Here is a 20,670-nt window from a genome sequence, read left to right on the forward strand (position 1 = left end):
ACAAGTTTACTTAAAGTCCACTCGGTGGCAGCACATAGTGTACAAAATAGTCTGGTATTTTATATTAGGAACGTATTCCATATATGGCGCACCCACCCTATATATTGTAGGTGGGTGGGGATGGGGTAAGTGTTTTTTTTTCAGTAGAGTAGTATGATGCCTACTCCGTAATCGGGTGGTCCTGGGTCTCAAATTGGGGCCGGACATCTTGACTCCAATACGTAAACAAAACTGAACCACAATAGCCTACTCATCAGGTACAGAAAAAAAAATCCGAAAAAAAAAAGAAATATATTAACTTCAACAAGTTAACATATTAAATATATGACTCACCGACGTACACAACTTTACTTCGCATATCGAGGTCGAATATCACTTCTCACGCAAATTGAGTTGTCACTATTAATTCGATCATGTAACTTAAAATGATGTATTTCTCAGGACTATGCGTACCTTTCTTAGATTGGCTTACGGGCCCCAGGTTGGGAAAGACTGCCCTAATCTATGATCTAACTGAATAATGATGGTATATTCACGCACTCATCCCGAGGTTTATCGTGGGAAAAATAGTATGTATGGGAGCGAAGAAAATATGTGATGACCTCATCCTTGACAGCACTCTGCAGAACACCACATTTTACATGGGCAACACTTTGCAGCCATTTATTATTATAGACAGGTTTAGTTCTTTTGTTTCCGCGGATTTTCAAGATAGGTTAGTATGTAACATTCATGTTATGTAGAGGTTCACTGCAATAACTGATCAGTTCTTCGAAATGCCTCTTCAAGAATCATGCAGATTTTGCGCTGAAGAGCGAAGGTTACATTTCAGGACATCACATTCAAACGTGGGTGTAAGTATATACTTACAAAAGCAAAAAGCAATGTGTATTAGATGTTGTTTATACAATTATTTGAATATTATCACTTCGTAAATCTTGAAGGATATACAGATAATATCAAGACAATATTTTGTGTATGTGTGTGTGTGAGAGAGAGAAAGAGAGAGAGAGAGAGAGAGAGAGAGAGAGAGAGAGAGAGAAACTGTACCAGTAGGTGATGCAAAAGACTACAAATAAAATCATTTGAAATTTCAAACGTTATTGCAAAATTAGAAGCAAAATACCCAGGCGTTTATAAGCATTTTTGTCAATTTTCTAGAACATTCAACATAGGAAAAAACAACATGTTTCTGATTTATGTTAAATGCAATAATATGGAAAGGTTGACTGAACAAATTTTAAAGATTTTTTTTTTTTATTAATGACACAGGCAGGCCCAGATTAACACCTAGGCTGAGTACATTGGAGCCTGGCGCAACATGAAGCCTAAGGACGGCACATATTACCCGCTTTCCCCCCGCTTTACATACGTGTATTATACAATGCTTTATTAATTTAAAGTAGTACTTGAAGTTCCACATGTGGGGTCCTCTGCACAACACTTATACCTAGGTAATATGCTTTTTTCCCTCTTCGAGATTAAAATGTAAAAATTTTCTTCATATATTAAATTATGTTGGATAACAACAACTATAACAATAATTTCACATTTCGTGAGTAGAAATATATTTAATATTGGATTATTACTTTTGTTGGGGAAGAGTGAGAGGCAGCTTCAAAAGTACCTAGCCTGGAAAGCCAGAGTATGTTCATTGGATCCTGCGCTGAGGCTGTATGAAATTACTATTAGCAATAATACGAAAAGAAATATTCATGAAATATATTAAAAGGTTATATATTATTTGTTAATTTTAAAGTATTTTCTTTTTTAAAAAAATAAAATAGACATGTCAGTCCGGTTTGGTAATGAATACTAGTCTTATAAAGTATTCGTCAATGCTCTTGCACAATAAATTCGTAATTACAGGGTTAGGTTTAAGACCGAAATTTCCCAGAGCAATACAACATTAAATTAAGAGCAAACCAACAATTTTTATTATTTTACTATCAACAACATTCCTTCACGTGCCATGGCCTAAGTTAATTGATATGTCCGTCTAAATGATTCCGCTACTATGATATGATCGTATCTACATAATAAGTATAGAGTGCAGCCAATTTGTTTCTTTAATTCTATAACTGTAGTAACATAAGATAAGGGCAAACTAAGGAGTTTGCGATCTAATAGCATAATGTTAATGAAACTCTCAAAATATAAATTTGAATAGCACTCAAAGAAGATTAGCTTTAAACAAAGTGACCAAGGTATAGCATACATTTCACGTAATTGTAGAAAGTACTGAGCATAGAAAAATGTTTGATTGAAGATAATAAATAGATAAATAACCTCTTGGCTAATAGCAAGCTTAAAACAAGTGAAAAATTTCGATCAAATTGAGTTCACTATGCTCACCTACTTTTATTAAATTTCAGTGGATAACATAAATACAACAAAAATATTTTTAAAAATGTAGAAAGTGATCTAGGTAGTAACTATAAAATGCTATTAATTAAACTAATAACTGTCTTCCAATCTTTTCTTCTAGATAAGAAATTTGGGGGTGCAATTTATGACGCCATAATTGTTGGGTACTTAAATGTATATATTATACAAAAGTTATTGGAAACAATTATCTCTTCTTATAATTGCATTTTATAGATAATATTTGGTTCACTTTCTATTTTTTAAAATTATCCTTAAGTTATTTAGTAAAATTTTAAAAATACGGATGTGAACTTAGTGAAGAACTTTAACGTTTCTTTTCAGCACTAAAGGCTATATAACACGGAATGTCCGTTTTCAGCACTAAAGGCTATATAACTCGGAACGTCCCTTTTCAGCACTAAAGGCTATATCACACGGATCGTCCCTTTTCAGCACTAAAATTATGACATGGAACGTCTTTGTTAGCATTATAGGCTGTGGGAAACGGGACGAAAACTCCTTAGTGCCTACGTAGTTAACGCAAGCACCTTCGGCGGGAGACCCGGATTCGATTCCAGGTTCAAGTTCATATGGATTCGAATCCCACTTTAAGCAACAGACCCACGTCTCATATACGGTACCCTCGGTGCTAACGTGATGCTGAACACTTACGTAAATAAATAAGCAAACGTGAGATGGAACATATTATAATTGACTAACAAACATACTGGTATATCACATTTTCTAACTTTCGAGTAAAATGGAAAAGAAAGTGGACCATTCTCATGCATTTCAAAGCAATGACACATACCAAACACGGATTTCACGTGCGAATCTCATGGATCACATACGGTACCAAACAAGCTTTTCCTGCCATCTGAAAGTAAATGTTTGAAATTAAACTACTTGCATACTCTTCTGTGGTTCGATCACAACTGATTCCATGCAAACATCTCAATTTTACCGGAAGTGGTATTTACCATTAGGTTTGCCCTAGGCGTTCAATTATATTTTAAGTCGGATTTCAGACATTACTCTTGGTTGCAAGAGAAGAGTTAAGGAGATCTCGTCTCAAATAGGGTGTCATGAAAATGATGTCTCATTCTGAAAAATGACTGTTTCTGTTGGAAGAGTTTTATCTTATTTCCTATCTCGTGACCAACAATACTTGTAGGGTTATTTGCATTTTACTACTCGTCTGACTTATAGGGTTGCCTCCGAGAAAAAGAAATATCTAGTCTCGGAAACAGGACGACAAATATATTTTTAAATTTGAGATGAGACGAGAAATATGACGATTGTCGTCTTCATTTTCGAGGTGAAAATCGAGAGGAGACGAGACATATCTTGGATCTCGTGAGGAATTCTACTTCATCCAAGTATTAGTTCTCAAACAGTTTAGTGTTAAATAATTCATAGTATACAAATTGATAACGTGACTGTAGGAACATAACGAAGAGCGTTTATCAATGTTTAAAGATATAGAAGTCATCACAGAATATACTCCAATAACAAATATGGGTAAATGTTGTTATATGAAACCTTTCGTGAACCTCTTGTGATGAAAAAAAAATCAGAGCACAATTGTTCATGAATTTAAAAAGCGATACCAAAACAAACCTTTGGAGAAACAAGACAATACGAAACTTCTACAAAATTTGTGAGACTAGAAGAGATAAGCTTACTGTATTTCTCATCTCACTTTGTCTCGCTGAGCTCTCTCGTGGTTAATTGGTTAGCTTACGCGACTTTGCCGTGGATGGCCCAGGTTCGATTCTTGGCGAGAGATCATGTGGTTCGGATCCCACATTAAGCTCTAGATCCACGTGTCATATAGCTTCTCCGATAAAAGGGACGCAATAAGTATAATCGCCTTGTCTTGTGGCCACAATATTTTCCAGAAATCGAACGCAGGACTTCATGCACGGAAAGAATGTGCGTTAGTCATTCGGCAATGAATATGTACAGCATGAAGGAAAAGATTTGTTATCTTAGACTAGAGCGGTTTTCTTTTCGTGATAAGTTGATGATCCAAAACTCGCAAATCAAAAGTTCGGACAAGAAATAGCTTACATGCCTACTAAAAATGTGAAGGTCTTTATACAGGACAAATTTGATCACAGTGGAATAAGTTATGTAGATCGTTGTAGATCGTCTACGATACATGCACCAACTGTCCTTATGATTAATTTTTTTTAATGAAGAAGTAGTGTTGCCCACGAGACAAGATGACACGATATGAGACTAGAAATAAGGTTTTTCTAGTCTCATTTTCTAAATGTTTCCTGGTGTTTTCCGTAATTTCATCTAGAAGTCTCAGAATTCTTCCGCGTCACGAGAGGTGGGTGAAGTGTGTTATATAGCTACATTTATATTGTAAAACTTTGTCTCATATAGGATTTTGGGTAGAGCAGTTAATAAAAAGAGCGTCCGGAATCGACTCCCACTACCAGTTTTTTTTATTACAAAAAGTTTCCTCTATAAAAGGATTTTTACAAAATACTATACAAATTGATCTCTCTAGAATCAAGGTGAGTTATAGGTGGTCTTTGACCGTAAGGTCGCAGACAGGATCTCCAACAGAGCCCCGAAGCAGGCTAAGAGGAGTGAAATTAGGTGCCCAAAGCTCCGAAGCAAGCAGTGGGTAGGTTAGATGGCCAACAGATCCCCGAAGCAGGCTAAGCGGCTGAGGTTAGGATTCCCAGTCAGAGCCCCGAAGCAGGCTAAGCCAGGAGAAAGGATAGGCGTAGTTCCGAAGCAGACTAGAGGCCCTGGAGTTAGGTTACTCCTAGAGTCCCGAAGCAGACTAGAGGAGGGTCACCAGAAAACTGGTGACGAGCAGTGTTGCCAACCAATTTTTCGAAAAATCAGGAAAATTCTTATCCAAAATCCAGGAAAAATCCACGAGATACAACTTAATACTTAAAGATGTTAATTAGGATGATTACTTTTTTTTTTTGCAAGGCAAACAGTGAACCCATCAATGATTATACTTAACCAATAAAAGGCTAATTATCTTTATCTGCGTACATGTCAACATTGACTCTGCTGGTCAGACAGCGATTTACAGGGGATTCTAGCCTGAGTTGTTAGAAGTGAGACTTCTTGTGTGCAGCAATCCTTGCAAAGTTTGTCTGTTTCGCTTTCATCAAATATACGATTGAAAACACTTTTTCTACAGTGACACTTGAGGAAGGCAGAGCCATTTCTACAGTGTATCAATGAAATGTGCGAAATTTTACTTATATCAAAGGGTCTAATCACCCTAAGCAAAATCTGAAATGACGCTCCTGACAAGCATCCAAAAATCTTGAACAGAAACATCATTTTCAGTTTACAAATCTGTGTTTCGCAATAACCGCCATTCTGTGTCTACTTGTTGCAATTTACTCTATTCTATATCATTAGGAAAGTCAGCTACGAGAGGAGCAATTGATTGTACCGATTTCTTTATCTCATTTGATGGGCTAATCATCTCCAAATGTTTTATGATGAGATCAAGAAGAGTATCTTCTCTCTCGAGTTGAGTTTAACGTCCCGTTCAACAGCAAAGTTATGTGAGACATGGACCTACTGATTGACGTGGAATCCGAACCACATAAGGTCCCACCGGGAATTGAACCCGGTCCTTCCTCGCCAAAATTGTGTACGCTAATCGCTTAGCCACGGAGGAGCTCATATCTCTCTCGAATTTGATGTACTGCTTCAATATATAATTCAGGACACCTGAGTTAAAAACTTGCAGTCCATAATTTGGGAGATTTCTTGATGCCATGGATAGGGAAACTTTTGCTGCAAAGTATATTTCATCTGTAGATAATAACTCCTTTTGGTTTCTGAAGTCTACATTTTCTAAGAGCTTTTGGATGATGCACAAAACCAGGAGTTTTTAACATTTTATAAAGAAAAATCAGTAGATCAGGAGATAACTTGAAAAACCAGGAAATCTCCTGGAATATCAGAAGAGCTGGCAACACTGGTGACGTGTTGCCTTCGTCCATCCAATATATAGGGTACTTTGGGTGGCGGTGGCGCTGCTGCACCGATTTCGTCTTCTGCTCCGTGGGAGGGGCCAGAAGCCGTCGTCTGCAAATGATTATATTTCCCTCTGGTGGGAGTGGTGTTTGCAAACATTGATGCGTGGAATTGCTTGTTTACGACATCACATAGGATATTACAATATTCATGGAGTTATTTATTATTGGAGTATTTTGTATAGTGACTTCCCTATTTTTAAACGCTGATAAGTGCTCTTCATTATGTTCGTACAATCACGTTATCAATTTAGAATTGTTATACTGTAAATCATGTAATACCAAGACAGTGTTTGAGAGCTAAGAATTGAGGGAACTAGTGTTTCCCTCGTGATTTGTGAAATTTCTTGTCTCACATCTTATCTGAAAATATACCTCTCATCTCGTTTTCTAGACAAGACTGGAGGTATATCGTCTGGTGGGCAACAGTAAGGACGAGGAACGAGATTTCTAAGGAATATCCTAAAAAGAATAATACGTTTATTCGTACCTATGCATGAAAAACGGGATAAAATGGATCAAAAGGATAAATCAGCGAAAAATAGTCTATTCTCAACCTGCTACAAGATTTTGTCTAAATTTTTGTACAGAATCTCTCAGACTACATACTAGATTAATTAAATGAAGATCATTATTTGGTTTAAACCCAATAGATTAACATTAAACTTCATTTTGTACTTCTACAAATATTAGTAAGGAAGTTGGAACATCACGATATAGTTTACTGACAATTTATGAACCCCGTACAATTTCTTGGAGCCTTTTAAAATTTCCAGAAAACAATGAGGGTACTGAATCCATAACTACATGTACTATTACTACGAAAAATTCACAATAATAATAATAATAATAATAATAATAATAATAATAATAATAATAATAATAATAATAATAATAATAATAATAATAATAATAATAATAAATTTCTGCTCTTTGGTTTTGGGGGCACGGTGGTTCAGTGGCAGAGCGCATACCTCTGGTGCATGGGGTCCCCGGATCCATCCCTTCCAAGTAAGTTTCTGGTGGACAATCGTATCCGTGGGTTTTCTCGGGGTACTCCGTTTCCTCCCACTTTCTCATTCCACCAATTCTCCCATAATCATTCCCTTGCTTTAATCATCGTCTCCCTTAGCATAAAGGACGTAATCGTGGGACGTTAAACTAAAATATTTTTCCTCTTTGCTACTAGTATACACACTTTCAGCTTGGAGACCCGAGTTGAATCCCCTGTCAGATCTCATGCGGTTCTGTTACCGCGTTAAGTTATAAGTGCATATCTCATTTAGCCTTTCAGAACTTACTGTAAAACTACACTAACAATCAAATTAAAGGGGTTCACCTGAATTTGCAAATATTCAAGGTTAAAGTGGATGGCGAGGAAGAGTGTAAAGTTAATGAAAGCTTGTGATTCCGTTCAGTAAAGGAAAACTCCACATAATAGTATGTCGCAAAAGCAAGACGACCTTATATTTTTAGGCGGAAATTCTGACGATAAACATCGTCTTGGATTCAGAATATATATATATATATATATATATATATATATATATATATATATATATATATATATATATATATATATATATATATATATATATATAGAATTACTGATCTTTTAGTTATTTTCTTGTAGCTTTTCAGTTTTTTTTTCTTTTTCAGGTTTTACATGTCTTTGTTTTAACACTTTTTACTTTTCTTGTACTATGTTGCTTCATTAAGTTTATACTCCCTTTATACGAGAAGTCTTATATTACAACTTTTATATTTGATCGTTGTTTCTAGTTTTATCATCATCATAGGTATTCTGCCTTTATTGGCAGGCCACTTGCCGCAGCTGAGAAGCTTCCATGCTCCACGGTACTCCACTAACCTTTTCGTCTTCGCGTATGATCTTTCTGTTTTTATATCATCCATTAATTGTAGTCTCCTTCGCCCCCTCCCTCTCTTTCCCGCCACCACACCCTCTAGGAAGTCCCTCATGATACAATCCCCTCTTAAGCAATGTCCCAACCAGTTTCTCTTCCTCTTCCTAATAATGTCTAAAAATTTTCTTTTCTCACCCACCATTTCTAACACTCTCTCATTCGTTTTCCGCTCTACCCAACTAATTCTTTCCATTCTTCTCCACACCCACATTTCGAAGGCTTCCAGTCGATTTTCGTCACCTTTACGTAATGTCCACGTTTCCGCCCCATACAGTACAACACTCCACACGAAGCATTTTATGAGTCTTTTTTTCAACTCTTTGTTCAAGGTCCCACAAAACAGACTTTTCTTTCTTTTAAAGGCTTCTTTCGCCATTCCTATCCTTCCTTTAATTTCACGTTCGCATTTCATGTCATTACTAAGAATACTACCCAGGTATCGAAAACTATTCACTTGTTCTATTTTCTCCCCTCCTACTTTTATATTTGACACAGACCCCTTCGTTCCAATCACAATGGCTTTTGTCTTTCTAACATTTATTTTCATCCCATATTCTTCAAAGCCCTTTCTCATTTTTTCTAACATTTTATTGATTTTCTTTTCAGATTCTGCAACAAGCGCCATATCGTCTGCAAATCTTATGCATCTAATCATTCTACCTCCTACCGAAATGCCATCATCATCATGTAGGCTCTTTTTCACTATCTCTTCTAGGTAGACATTAAATAGTGTTGGCGAGAGGCAGCATCCTTGTCGAACTCCCCTTCCAATTGCACTCTTTTCCGTCATTTCTTCCCCTATCCTAACACTTACTTGTTGGTTCATGTATAAGTTTCTTATGAGTCTTCTATCTTTCCATTCCAACCCTATCTTTGTTAGAACTCCCAACAACAATTCCCAATTCACGCGGTCAAAAGCCTTTTCTAGATCAATAAATACAACATACACCTCTTTCCCTTTTTGTATAAATCTTTCACCGATCACCCTTAATAATCCAATAGCCTCTCTTGTGCCCTTGCCTCTTCTGAACCCGAACTGCTCTTCCTCAACATCTTTATTTGTTCTTCCATATAACCTTCTGTTCAGTATTCGGAGCAGAATTTTAGCTGCATGAGATATGAGACTAATAGTTCTATAATCCTCACATCTCTTTGGGTTCGATTTCTTAGCCAGCGGTATCATGATCGTTTTCAGAAAGTCTCTTGGCCATTCTCCTGTTTCATATATTTCATTGCATAATCGCCACAATTCTTTCTTTCCCTTGTCTCCTATATTTTTAATGAATTCGATTGGTATGTTATCTATTCCGGTTGCCTTTCCATTCCTAATCTCTGACATAGCCTTTTCAAACTCATGCCTAAGAATACTAAATCCTTTATCATCCTCGCCTACTTCATTTTCCACTTCAACATTTAGGCTACACGGTCTATCCCTACTCTCATATAAGTCTTCAACGTATTCTTTCCACCTTCCTATGACCTCATTTCTCTCGCTGACTACCTTCCCATTCTTATTTTCTACTGCCATCATAATACCCCCTTGTTTCCTCCGAAATTCCATAGATTTCACCTCTTTGTACATTTCCTCATATTTCCCAACTCTTTCTAATTCTTCTATGTCCTCGCATTTTCTTTTGTAAAACTCTTCCCTCGCTCTGTCTGTTTCTCTTCGTAATTCATTATTTAACTTTCTGTACATCTTTCTGCCCTCTTCTGTATCAACCTGTTTCCACATCTTCTTCTCCCTCATTTTCTGCAACATTTGCTCTGTAACCCATGGTTTCTTAGCAGTTTTGTGTTCGCGGTAACCTACTGCTTCTTCTGCAGCCTGCTGTAAGCAACGTGTAATATGTTCCCACCGTGCGTTAGTACCTGCGCCTATCCTTTTATCGTTTGAACATTTTTCTTCGAATTTTTCAGCGAAAAGATTTCTTATTTCCTCGTTTTTCAACTTTTCAGTATTCAACACTTTGTTACCTACTTTTCTTCTGCCTACATTTTTCAGTTGAATATCTACTTCGGCCAGCACAAGATTATGATCAGAGAAAATATCAGCCCCGGGAAGGGTCTTCGCGTTCTTTAAGCTATTCCGATACCTGTCCTGAATCATAACATAGTCTATTTGATATCTTCCGCCGTCTATTGGTGATTTCCAAGTACTATATCTTCTTCTCTTGTGCTGATTGAACCAAGTGTTCCCAATTACTAGTGAATTCTGTCTACAGAAATTCACCAGTCCCTCTCCCCTTTCATTTCTTTCGCCTAAACCATATTTGCCTACGATACTACCTTCCTGTTTTTCTCCCACAACTGCATTGAAATCTCCCATTAGAATTATGCGTGCACCCTTCTTCTACCTATCTATAATTTCTTCTATTTTCTCATAATTTTCCTCTACTTCTTCATTTGCATGCGAAGTCGTAGGTGCATATGTCTGTATCACCACTAGATCCTTCGTTTTCCCTTTAAGTCTTAACATCATAACTCTATCATCAATAAATTCTACTTTCACTACCTTCTCCTTTAAGCGTTTTCCAAGAATTATTCCTACGCCATTATGACCGCCCTTTTCATTACCTGAGTAAACATTCTATATCCTTCGCTGTTCAATACCCCATTACCTTCCCATCTAACTTCACAAACTCCTACCAAATCTAAATTATTTTGTTTCATTTCTTCTTTAAGATTTTCTAATTTTCCTCCCTGTAACATAGTACGTACGTTCCATGTCCCTATCCTAAACGTTTTGCTCTTCCTTGTCTTTCTTTCTCTGTTTGTCTTCCCCCCATTATTACTTTCTCGTTCAATAGTCCTTCCCAAGCCATCCCCTCCCGGAGATCCGAATGGGGGGATATTTTACTTTCGGAACTACATTTTGACCTGCGAAAGACCATTGTTCATATGTTCTCTTTTTGCTGCCAGCAAACTAGGGAAAATAGAGTGGTGAAGTCCCGTTGCCTTCCACCCCGCAGTATCCCAGCCGTTAAAGTCACTCTGACCACGCCTGGGACTAATGTCCAAGTTGCCGTACCAATCACTATGATTTCCGCCAACTTGGCTACTGGAGAACTGCTGCCTTCTCCCAGAACACTCTTCGTCTGGATACTCCATTTAGACAAATTCAGTAGGGGTGGCCCTTCTGTAGTGAACTACCACCGACATAGCTCTAAATTTCACTGTAGCACGCAATCCTCCCCACCAGACACATAAGTGTCTTCGTAAAGGTGGTGTTTATCGGGGAGGTTTCTAGTTTTAGAGTTTCTTTTTAACAACACCTGTCAGCTAGTGATTTTTTTTTTTTTTTTGTGACGGATCAAAAATCTTTGCTGCTGTAGTTCCCATTAAACACGAAACCACAATCCCGAAGACTTTAGGTATTGTTGGGAGAGTGGGAGGGGGGGGGGGGCTGAGAGCACAGTTAACAAATCAGTAAACATTTACAGCATATCATGTATGATATCATTATACTGGAGAGTGTACGGTATTTAAGGAGTTAATCAGGTGGTGACGCTACTAATAACACGTAAGTGTGCAAGTTATACTACGAGCATTGACAACTATAGAAGAGATTGGTTGCTTGAGTTAGAGTTTAGTGTCCCGTTCAGCACCTAGGTTGTATGACACGTGGATCTACAACTCAACATGGATCTAAATCATATGAGCTCCTACCGGTAATTGAACCCGGGTCTCCCGCTCCGAAAGCGAACTATGAAAGAAATACTATAAAGAGGGCTCTCTTCTCTCATACTCTCACAGGAAAGAGGAAAGAGTAGTCATAAATACGGGTTACCTTATCTTTACTAAGGCATCAATAAGGCACAATACTACCCAATATTTGAAGTCAGACACCTGTAGGTCAAGCAATTCTTAAGATATTACTAAAACTGTTGTTCCTTTCTAAAAACGCTTGTTACGAGATCCGACTATTTGAATTTGAGAGTACTCCCACAAGAGTATAACACTATGGTACAATCCGCGGCAAAAAACCTGCAACATGAGAATGTAAGTTTATTGTGATACTACGCCTAACAGCACAGGGAATCAACATAACGTCTAAGTGGCACGAATCACGCCAGGATAAACCTCGGCGTCCTCCCCTGAACACTTATTTTGGAGCAAAAGACTTCGTCATTTCACAATAAACTTACATGATTATGTTGCAGGTTTTTTGCCGCTGATTGTACAAGCTTATTTATTTTATTTTATTTATTTATTTGTTTCTCGAGATACAGATTTTCTGAACGAAAATTTAGAAAAAAAAAAATAGAATGTGTAGTGTCAATCAATCATGAACCATCATCTTTACGTATCAGATGGAATCCAATTTTGATAAGCCAATGCATGGAAAAATGAGGAAAAATTTTTAATTGTCTCATATTTCGACTGGTTTGGAATCTAGAAGGTTAATCGTCTGAAAAACGCACACAATATTCCAGACATATTATAACATCGTTAACAAGACTTGCTTTGCTATTTTTTTTTTTTTCGTCAGATGTATTTTCTCAGTTTACGAAAACTCTTGTTCTATCTGTTTCGGCTTTACGATTTACCAATTTTGTTTCTTATAGAAAACACATAAAATTACTTAATTTAGAAAGAAAAACCTTTTCTTTAAGTTTTTGAAATATTAGAAGCGACCATAAAGCCTCTATGTAAGAATTTTCTAGCTTGTGTAGATTAATAAGACGAATTTCCTGCCATTTACATTCCCTATTATTATTATTATTATTATTATTATTATTATTATTATTATTATTATTATTATTATTATTATTATTATTATTATTGTTATTATTATTACATAATGCGGTACAAGGGGTCTGATTCCAAAGATGGTAGTTCATATATTTATTTATACAAGAAACTGGTAGGATGCAGGGGCGGATCCAAGGGGGCGATCGGGGCGATCTCCCCCCCCCCCGCACAAGGGGAAACTTTCTTATTTTATATATATAAATAAAGCCATCCCAAACTTTGGAGCCCTTAAAAGTAGCAGTATGACAACCCACCGCCCCTCCAGAAGTCGGTCCTGGATCCGCCCCTGGTAGGATCTAGACTAGAATTTACTTCAGTTATATGGAACAGTATCTGTACCACGCTAATAAACAAAATAGGAGCTGTTCAAAATTGTTTTGTCACTCTACTTTGTTACAAAATGAAAAATAATTATTACTCTCATAAGTGTGAATATTGTCTAAATTACTGGGGACTTCAAATTCTGTTTGAGGGAAGAAAATCCATCGATAATGCACTCTCTCAGCTGGATTTCCCCATGTGTTTCGACAACCTGTGGCGGATCCAGCCCAGGGCCGGGGGCCTAGGTCCCTCCACAAGTTTTTTGAGTGACAAAATTAATTGAAGTTATTATTTATTTATTTTGGAAAGTTTATAGTAACCTTTGCCCTTTATTTATTCTTTATCGGAAACTTTTTGAAACGTTCGATATAATTTCAATTGCAGATTTTGTTACGCAATACGTACAACAATACTTGAGGTTCTCAATATCAACGTCCAACCTAGCAATAATATTTATTGGAAAGAATTAAGTTGGAAACTTCTACAGGACCAATGAAAAATTTTAATCTCATGATACACCTATCATAGTCTGCGTTCTGACTGCCCCCTTAGTTTTTACCTTCTAGGTCCACCACTTTAGAAAACCCTGCAGAAAAGTCATTGCCGTCCTTTATTTCGATATAAATTGTTAATTTTACTAACATGTTTCTGAGTTACAAAAGTTAGCATCAAGCGTTAAGTCAAACTGTTAATGCGATGTAAAAGACAACTTTTCCTCTTTTTATACATTATAATATTTTATAAAGACGAGACATATCTATCAACACATGGTATCAACCTGAACAACAAAACAAATATTTCAGGATAAATTATCATCAATAGGCTTTGAGGAAAGCGAGAAAAGATTTAATTTTTGTGATTCTTCAAGATATGTCGTTCGTTGATAGTTTTATTCTACTCGGATATATATTATTTACGTACGTATACGTAATAAAAACATTCTTAAGTAACACGACTGTAGGTACGTGAACCTGGCCCCCCTCCCTCAGTAAAGGCTTGCGAATACTATCACAAATTAGTGCTTAATTTATGCTAATTGTGCCGTAAAATTTACAATTTGTGCTCTATTAACAACAAAGAAATTAAACAACAATGGTGGGGGGTTAACTTTATACTAGCCCCGCCCCATCAACACGGATTCGAATCAAATCTATGCCAATATTTAGTGCTCGATTTATGCTGATTTGTGCCACATGTTTTACAATTTGTGCTTCACCGAGAAGGGAGTGGGAATAAGTAACGATGATTTAGAGGGGGTGTGAAATTAGCCTCCCACCAGCTCCAATTCGATTCAAATCTATGCCAATATTTAGTGCTCCATTTGTGCTCATTTGTGATGCGTTTTTCAATTGAATCGAGTTGGAGTTGGTGGTGGTGGGGGGTTAACTTCACAACACCTCCAAATCATCGTTACTCATTTTCCTGCTTTTCGGTATAGCACAAACCAGCACAAATTGAGCACTAAATATTGACATAGATTTGATTCGAATCTGTGTTGATGGGGGGACTAGTATGAAGTTATTCCCCACCATTGCTATTTAATTCCTCTGTTGTTAATACAGTACACATTATAAATTTTACGGCACAAATTAGCACAAATTAAGCACTATTTCGTGATAATATTTGAAAGCCTTTCCCGAGAGGTCGGGAGCAACTTCACGTACTCGCAAATTGTATTCTTCTATTGGTCACACATTATATCCTAACAGTGACTCTATTTTATACTCTGCATACTACCCTAACTGAACATGTTTAACTCATAGAATATACAATATGCAGAAAGCACACCAGTATATAAACAAACACATGGGATGTTAAAATTCTTCTTCCATAGTACGCACGAAAATAATAATAATAATAATAATAATAATAATAATAATAATAATAATAATAATAATAATAATAATAATAATAATAATAATAATAATAATAACAACAATAAAGTGTTATAGAACACAAAACTAGACAACTTACCTTTTCTCAGTCCAACATTTTGAACCGTGTAATTCAGAAAATAAAACTCCATATCAAAGGATTTTCCAGTCCTAGGTGCAAAACCAGAAGTATCACAAACAACTTCCATCTTTCTATAAGAAACTTAACCTAGTGATCTATTGAAAGAATTTTTATATCAAATTTAAACTATAATCAGTTGCGGTAGGCCTTCTTAGTAACGACAGAAGGCAGCTTTCTCTCTCTGTGTGTACAATCGTTTTCCGAGAGCAAAGTCAATGTGTACACTTGAGGAAGGACAGTGGATTTTTGTATGATCAACGGAGGCGGTGCTGGAAAAAGAAACAATATGTACATACAGCAGTAAAACAACAAAAGATCAACATATATACACACAGATACAGGGTCAAGGTAAAAGATTTCTGCTTACTATGCATACAACTTGAAAAAGGCATTCAGTTTAACTGCTGATGCTACATCTTTCAATGAAGGTGCAATTATTTGAGTTACCACATCAGCATGACTAAGAAGTTTCTCGTTGCTGCTAACAGAAAGGGAATTCTTTTCTTATGCAAAAATATGGAAAGACAAGAAAACTGGTGTCAATTTCAAAAGGAGAAAAAAAGTACTTATTAGTATGTTGCACCCATAGTAAGTTCATTCCTTTATTCAATTATTGTAAATCAAATATTGGTTAAAGTTTCTTGACCGATAATTACTTGTAATTTCCATCGTGGTTCTTGCGGTTCTTTCTCTATGCTTATGTGAAGGATTGATTTCAAGTGTTACCAGGAGACTTGAACTGTGTTTGTTAATTCTTTTAACTTCTAACTTTATTCACTGCACGATGTACTGTACTGTACAGTGATGACGCCAGAGGGGGGCAAGGGGGGCGAGCGCCCCCCTAGTAGTTACTTCTGCCCCCCTGACTGCCACCTAGACTGCCCCCCCAGACTCCTACAATCTTTAAACATTCTACATGTAGTATTTTATATCAGTATCATAACCAATCTCATTGTCAAATTGTAGTCTACTTTCCATGCATTTACTATGTGGCAGATTAGTCCTCAAGCTTTCTTCTTTGAGCGTCTGGGTATGCACGCATATTTCTGTTTTCTAATTTAGCGCCTTTTGAGGTAAATTTTAGTTATACTTCTTTCTTATGATTTTTAACCCACAAATCCCCAGTGTATTACAGATGTCACATTGATTTCCTGTTGAACTTATAAAGTTAGTTTCGAACATTTTACACAAATACCCATTGTACTTTATAAGCCACATATAAACTTTTGTAGAAAGCTTTGTTTCGTTCCTTTTCTTCAGGTTTTAGCAATTTTATTCAACTTTTCTTGTCAGTAGCTGCATGTGGCTCATGGAGTTCTCGAGAGCCTTTCAGATTCCGGATATATTTTATTTATGATAAGTAATTATTTAACTCCCTAATAATTTGTTTTCCCTATATCTAAAAGGGTCAATAATTACTCTTTTAAAATAGTAATTGTTCATGTACTAAATTAAAGTTGTAAACTACGTCTGTTCCTCGCTGAGTCACAGGTGTCACATTGGGTTTCCAATTCATTCAAAAACACTTTTTGGACATTTCTGTTAGCTAAGACCCTCATTTAGTGAACCATGAAAGTTTTGTTCAAAAATTCTTACTTGAACAATGTTTGGGTTTTTGTGGGTTAATTATCGTGCCTAGTGAACAATAGTAGATTTGGTCGATTTGTTTTCTTCTCATTGTATCAACTTCGATTGGAAACAAAAGAAAGGTAAAACCAGTTACGTAACTTGTTTGTATTTATCCAGGTTTGAAGTTTTCAGTTTCATATTATGTTTTATTTAAAGGTTCTATACTTCTTTTTTTCTTAAACATTATTCTCGCCTTTCAATATTTAGAGGATGTACTTATAACAGCTTAGTTTGCAACTACCAGGGCTTAATTTTTTGAAGGGGATAAAAAGAGTTGTGTTTTCCCTTCCTGCAAATGATAATATAAATTTATGGAATTAAATTGATTCCCAATAAAACGTATTATCAGAATGCTGATCTTTAGATAGTAATTGGTATATACTAGTGCTCCCTTACTTATTTTGTTTCAAAGTACTGACCTGACGTCTACCATATTGACTAGGAACTGCTGAAAAATTCGTAGCCCAACCCAGAAGGAGTGTACGTGGAATGGTGCAGTTTTACTTTTACACTTCCCCCGAGAGTCAATATACTACCTCATACAGTGCTCCAGTTTTTGCAGAAAAGTTAAAAAATCTGAAGATTTCTTCGCACCACTGTTCGTAGCACTACTCCTATCAGATCTAAAATGGCGTCCTTTCAAGTGCTATTTAAGTTTGGGAAATAAGTATACGTAATAGTTAGACGGAGCTAAATCTGCGGAATAAGAATGATGATCTAGACATTGAAATCCTAGATTATGCAATGTCAGTTGAGTTCGCAGGGGCTTGATGGACAGGTGTATTCTCCTGAAGGAACAGAATTCCCTTCTTTTCATTTTTCACGGCGTTGAACTTTGAACTTTTCTTTCAGTTTTGTAAGTAATGTAGAGATTCTGGATTAAATATCTGACCGTTGCGGAGGTAGTCTGTGAGTACGACTCCATACTTATCCCAGAAGAATGTTGCAAACAGTTTCTCAACCTACTTCTGTGTCTTGAACTTCTTGGGGCGATGGAGAAATGAGTGCTACTACTCCATTGACTGTTGTTTCGATTTAAGATCATAGTGGTACAACCATATTTCATCTATGGTTACTATTCGTGAGCGAAATTGATTAGCATTATGGTTAAATTGAAAGAAGACTTCTCTTAATGCCGTCACTTTTTTATTCTCCTGACATATTTTGGGAACCTATTGTGTCGAGAACTTGAACATACCCAAGCCATTCTGAATTATGCTAAAGAGTTCCAAAGAAATACTCAGAATCTCTGAGACAAATTTTGCTGAGAAGGTAAAAACTGAGAAAGCGGGGTGCAGCCAGACCTCAGACTATAATAAGTATATCGTGAGCTTACTATACACTTTAAAAACTACATAAATAATAGCTTAAATTATTTTTGTCACTCAAAAACTGGGGTGGCCTAGGCCCTCCAACCCCGGGCTATATCCACTACTGGCTGAAATGCTGAAATTTTCAAGAATAATGTCACAAATTGCATCCATGATTTCGGGAAGAGTCATTGGTTTTAATCATCCTGGATGTAAAGCATAATTTGTCGAGAAATCGCCACGTTTATATTAAGCCACTTACTTCTTCACCACTGTATATAACGGAGGGGAGTCCCGTGGTGTTTCTCTGATTTCCTAATTAATTTACTTCGGTGACTTTCCTTGGTGGAACAAAAATGTTATATCAGTTAGGATCTGGATGTTCGTGAAATTATCTGTTTGGGCACACATAATCACTTCAGAGGCCTGAGAAACAATAAGAATTTCATTATTAATATGAAAATTTGTATTTGTACATAAAGAGAGATGTTTTCCTAAACTATGGTTTCATTTTTCTACCTAGTACTTACACTCCTTCTGGATTGGACTAGGACATTTTCAGCAGCTCCTCGCAAATTCTCTCTCTCTCTCTCTCTCTCTCTCTCTCTCTCTCTCTATATATATATATATATATATATATATATATATATATATATATATATATATGAGAGAGAGAGAGAGAGATACGTAGCATATAGTACTAGACGAATGTGTCACTTGTAGCATACGCTAAAGTAATTCAATTTATGTTTAGGCTTCAAAAGTTTCATTGAAAAATATTTCATGTGCAGACGTTATTTATTTGTTAGTTACAAATTTTACTTGAAATAAGTTCAATTTATAATCATATAGGTCTAATATGAAAACATCAACGAAATTACACAATGTAATGTAAAATAAGTCAAACGTAATAAATATGTAATTTTTGGTATGGCAAATATCCTCCCCCCCGAAAATGTATCTGCCCCTCCTTTGCCCCCCTAAGTACTTAAAGCTGGCGTTGTCACTGGTACTGTACATGTATATAGCCTTGTTCCAAAAATTTTGACCCTCTTGTTTTAGAAGGCGGATCTAGAAGATAAAACTCAGACTATGATAGATATATCATGACTTTACGCAATTTGTTTTAATTTGAAATCCGTTTACGCACTTCGTTAACAGGAAATTAAAAAAAAAAAAATGTAACAGCTAATTTCTGCTTCTGATGTAAAATAAGAAAAATCACACATCTTTGTTGGTTTTTGTCTTCATTTGTTCTATTTTGCTACCAGCACACAGTGACACAACAGTAACCGTGATCAATTCAAGAACTAATTCGTCGATTGCCTATATTTGAAAATTTATTTACAATTTTTTATGACTCCTGCATACATTTCCAACTTCTCTCTCTCTCTCTCGCGATGGATATTACTCGTATGGCTTGATTGGCACGTTGACATTGTGGACTTCAAGCATTGTTTTACACATTGCGTAACAGAAACACTGCAACTGAAACTATATGTAACGTTTCGGAAAAAAAGTTTAATAAAGAATAAAAGGCAACACAGGCGTAGCTTCAATTATTTCTCTCACGCAAAAAATAAATAAATAAATAAATAAATAAAAACTGGGAGGGCTAGATTCGCCACTGGCTACTTCTCGCAAGGGTATATTGGAAATTATAATAATTTGGCTCTAAATAAAAAGTTCAATTGGCCAAAGAAACTCTACGTTTGTTTAATTCCAAATGTAGGCTAGTGTTGGGATTTTCAGATGTGAATAGCCATTAATTTTTTTTAAACAAGACTGTACTTACATTGGTGTTCAAAGTTCAACACTTTGTACTTCTCTTGAAAGCTGTCTATTTGCGTATATATGAGACGTGTAGTGCTCACAGACGGCCAATTTGAACTGGAATTTATTCCGGCTTGCATGGAAACATGCGCACTATTCTGAGTGGAGCGCACACTCATTTAGCTCCGATGCGCACTTGCACTGGGCTTGTGCTTGCTAAGGGCTCGGGCCCTCTATCTTCAATGAGGCTCTCACTTGCGCTCACTAACCTTACGGGTTTGGGAAACTCTTACTCTCTTGGACTCGGGCCAGTGTTGCCAACCAGTTAATACAAAAAGTCGCTAAATAGGAGATAAAATGACTCCAATTTTGGGTGAAAAGTCGCTAGAAAATTTTATATATATATATATATATATATATATGATACCTGATCAATTCAAACCATACTATATACGCTACAAGGACGTATATAAAAGACTCATACAACTAACAATAAGTTCACTTTTATTTATTTTTAACTTTATGACCAATTTTGCTTCA

The 20,670-nt window shown here is 36.3% G+C and overlaps 2 protein-coding genes across 2 annotated transcripts in view; one reads left to right on the forward strand and one right to left on the reverse strand.

Moving 5' to 3' along the window:
* The window catches only part of LOC145690379 (ATP-binding cassette sub-family G member 1), a 220,098-nt gene extending 204,454 nt beyond the window's left edge, over window positions 1–15,644 (reverse strand). Inside the window, exon 1 of the mRNA XM_081765210.1 lies at window positions 15,377–15,644. Within this exon, the coding sequence (XP_081621336.1) occupies window positions 15,377–15,485 (109 nt within the window). The 5' untranslated portion in view covers window positions 15,486–15,644. The remainder of the gene's footprint in view (window positions 1–15,376) is intronic.
* Window positions 1–20,670, forward strand: part of LOC145690381 (cuticle protein-like) — a 91,651-nt gene that overhangs the window by 45,491 nt on the left and 25,490 nt on the right. The window lies entirely within an intron of this gene.

This window comes from Thermobia domestica, chromosome 7 (genome assembly GCF_964235325.1).
Source record: "Thermobia domestica chromosome 7, izTheDome1.hap1.1, whole genome shotgun sequence".
NCBI classification, from domain to species: Eukaryota; Metazoa; Arthropoda; class Insecta; order Zygentoma; family Lepismatidae; genus Thermobia; species Thermobia domestica.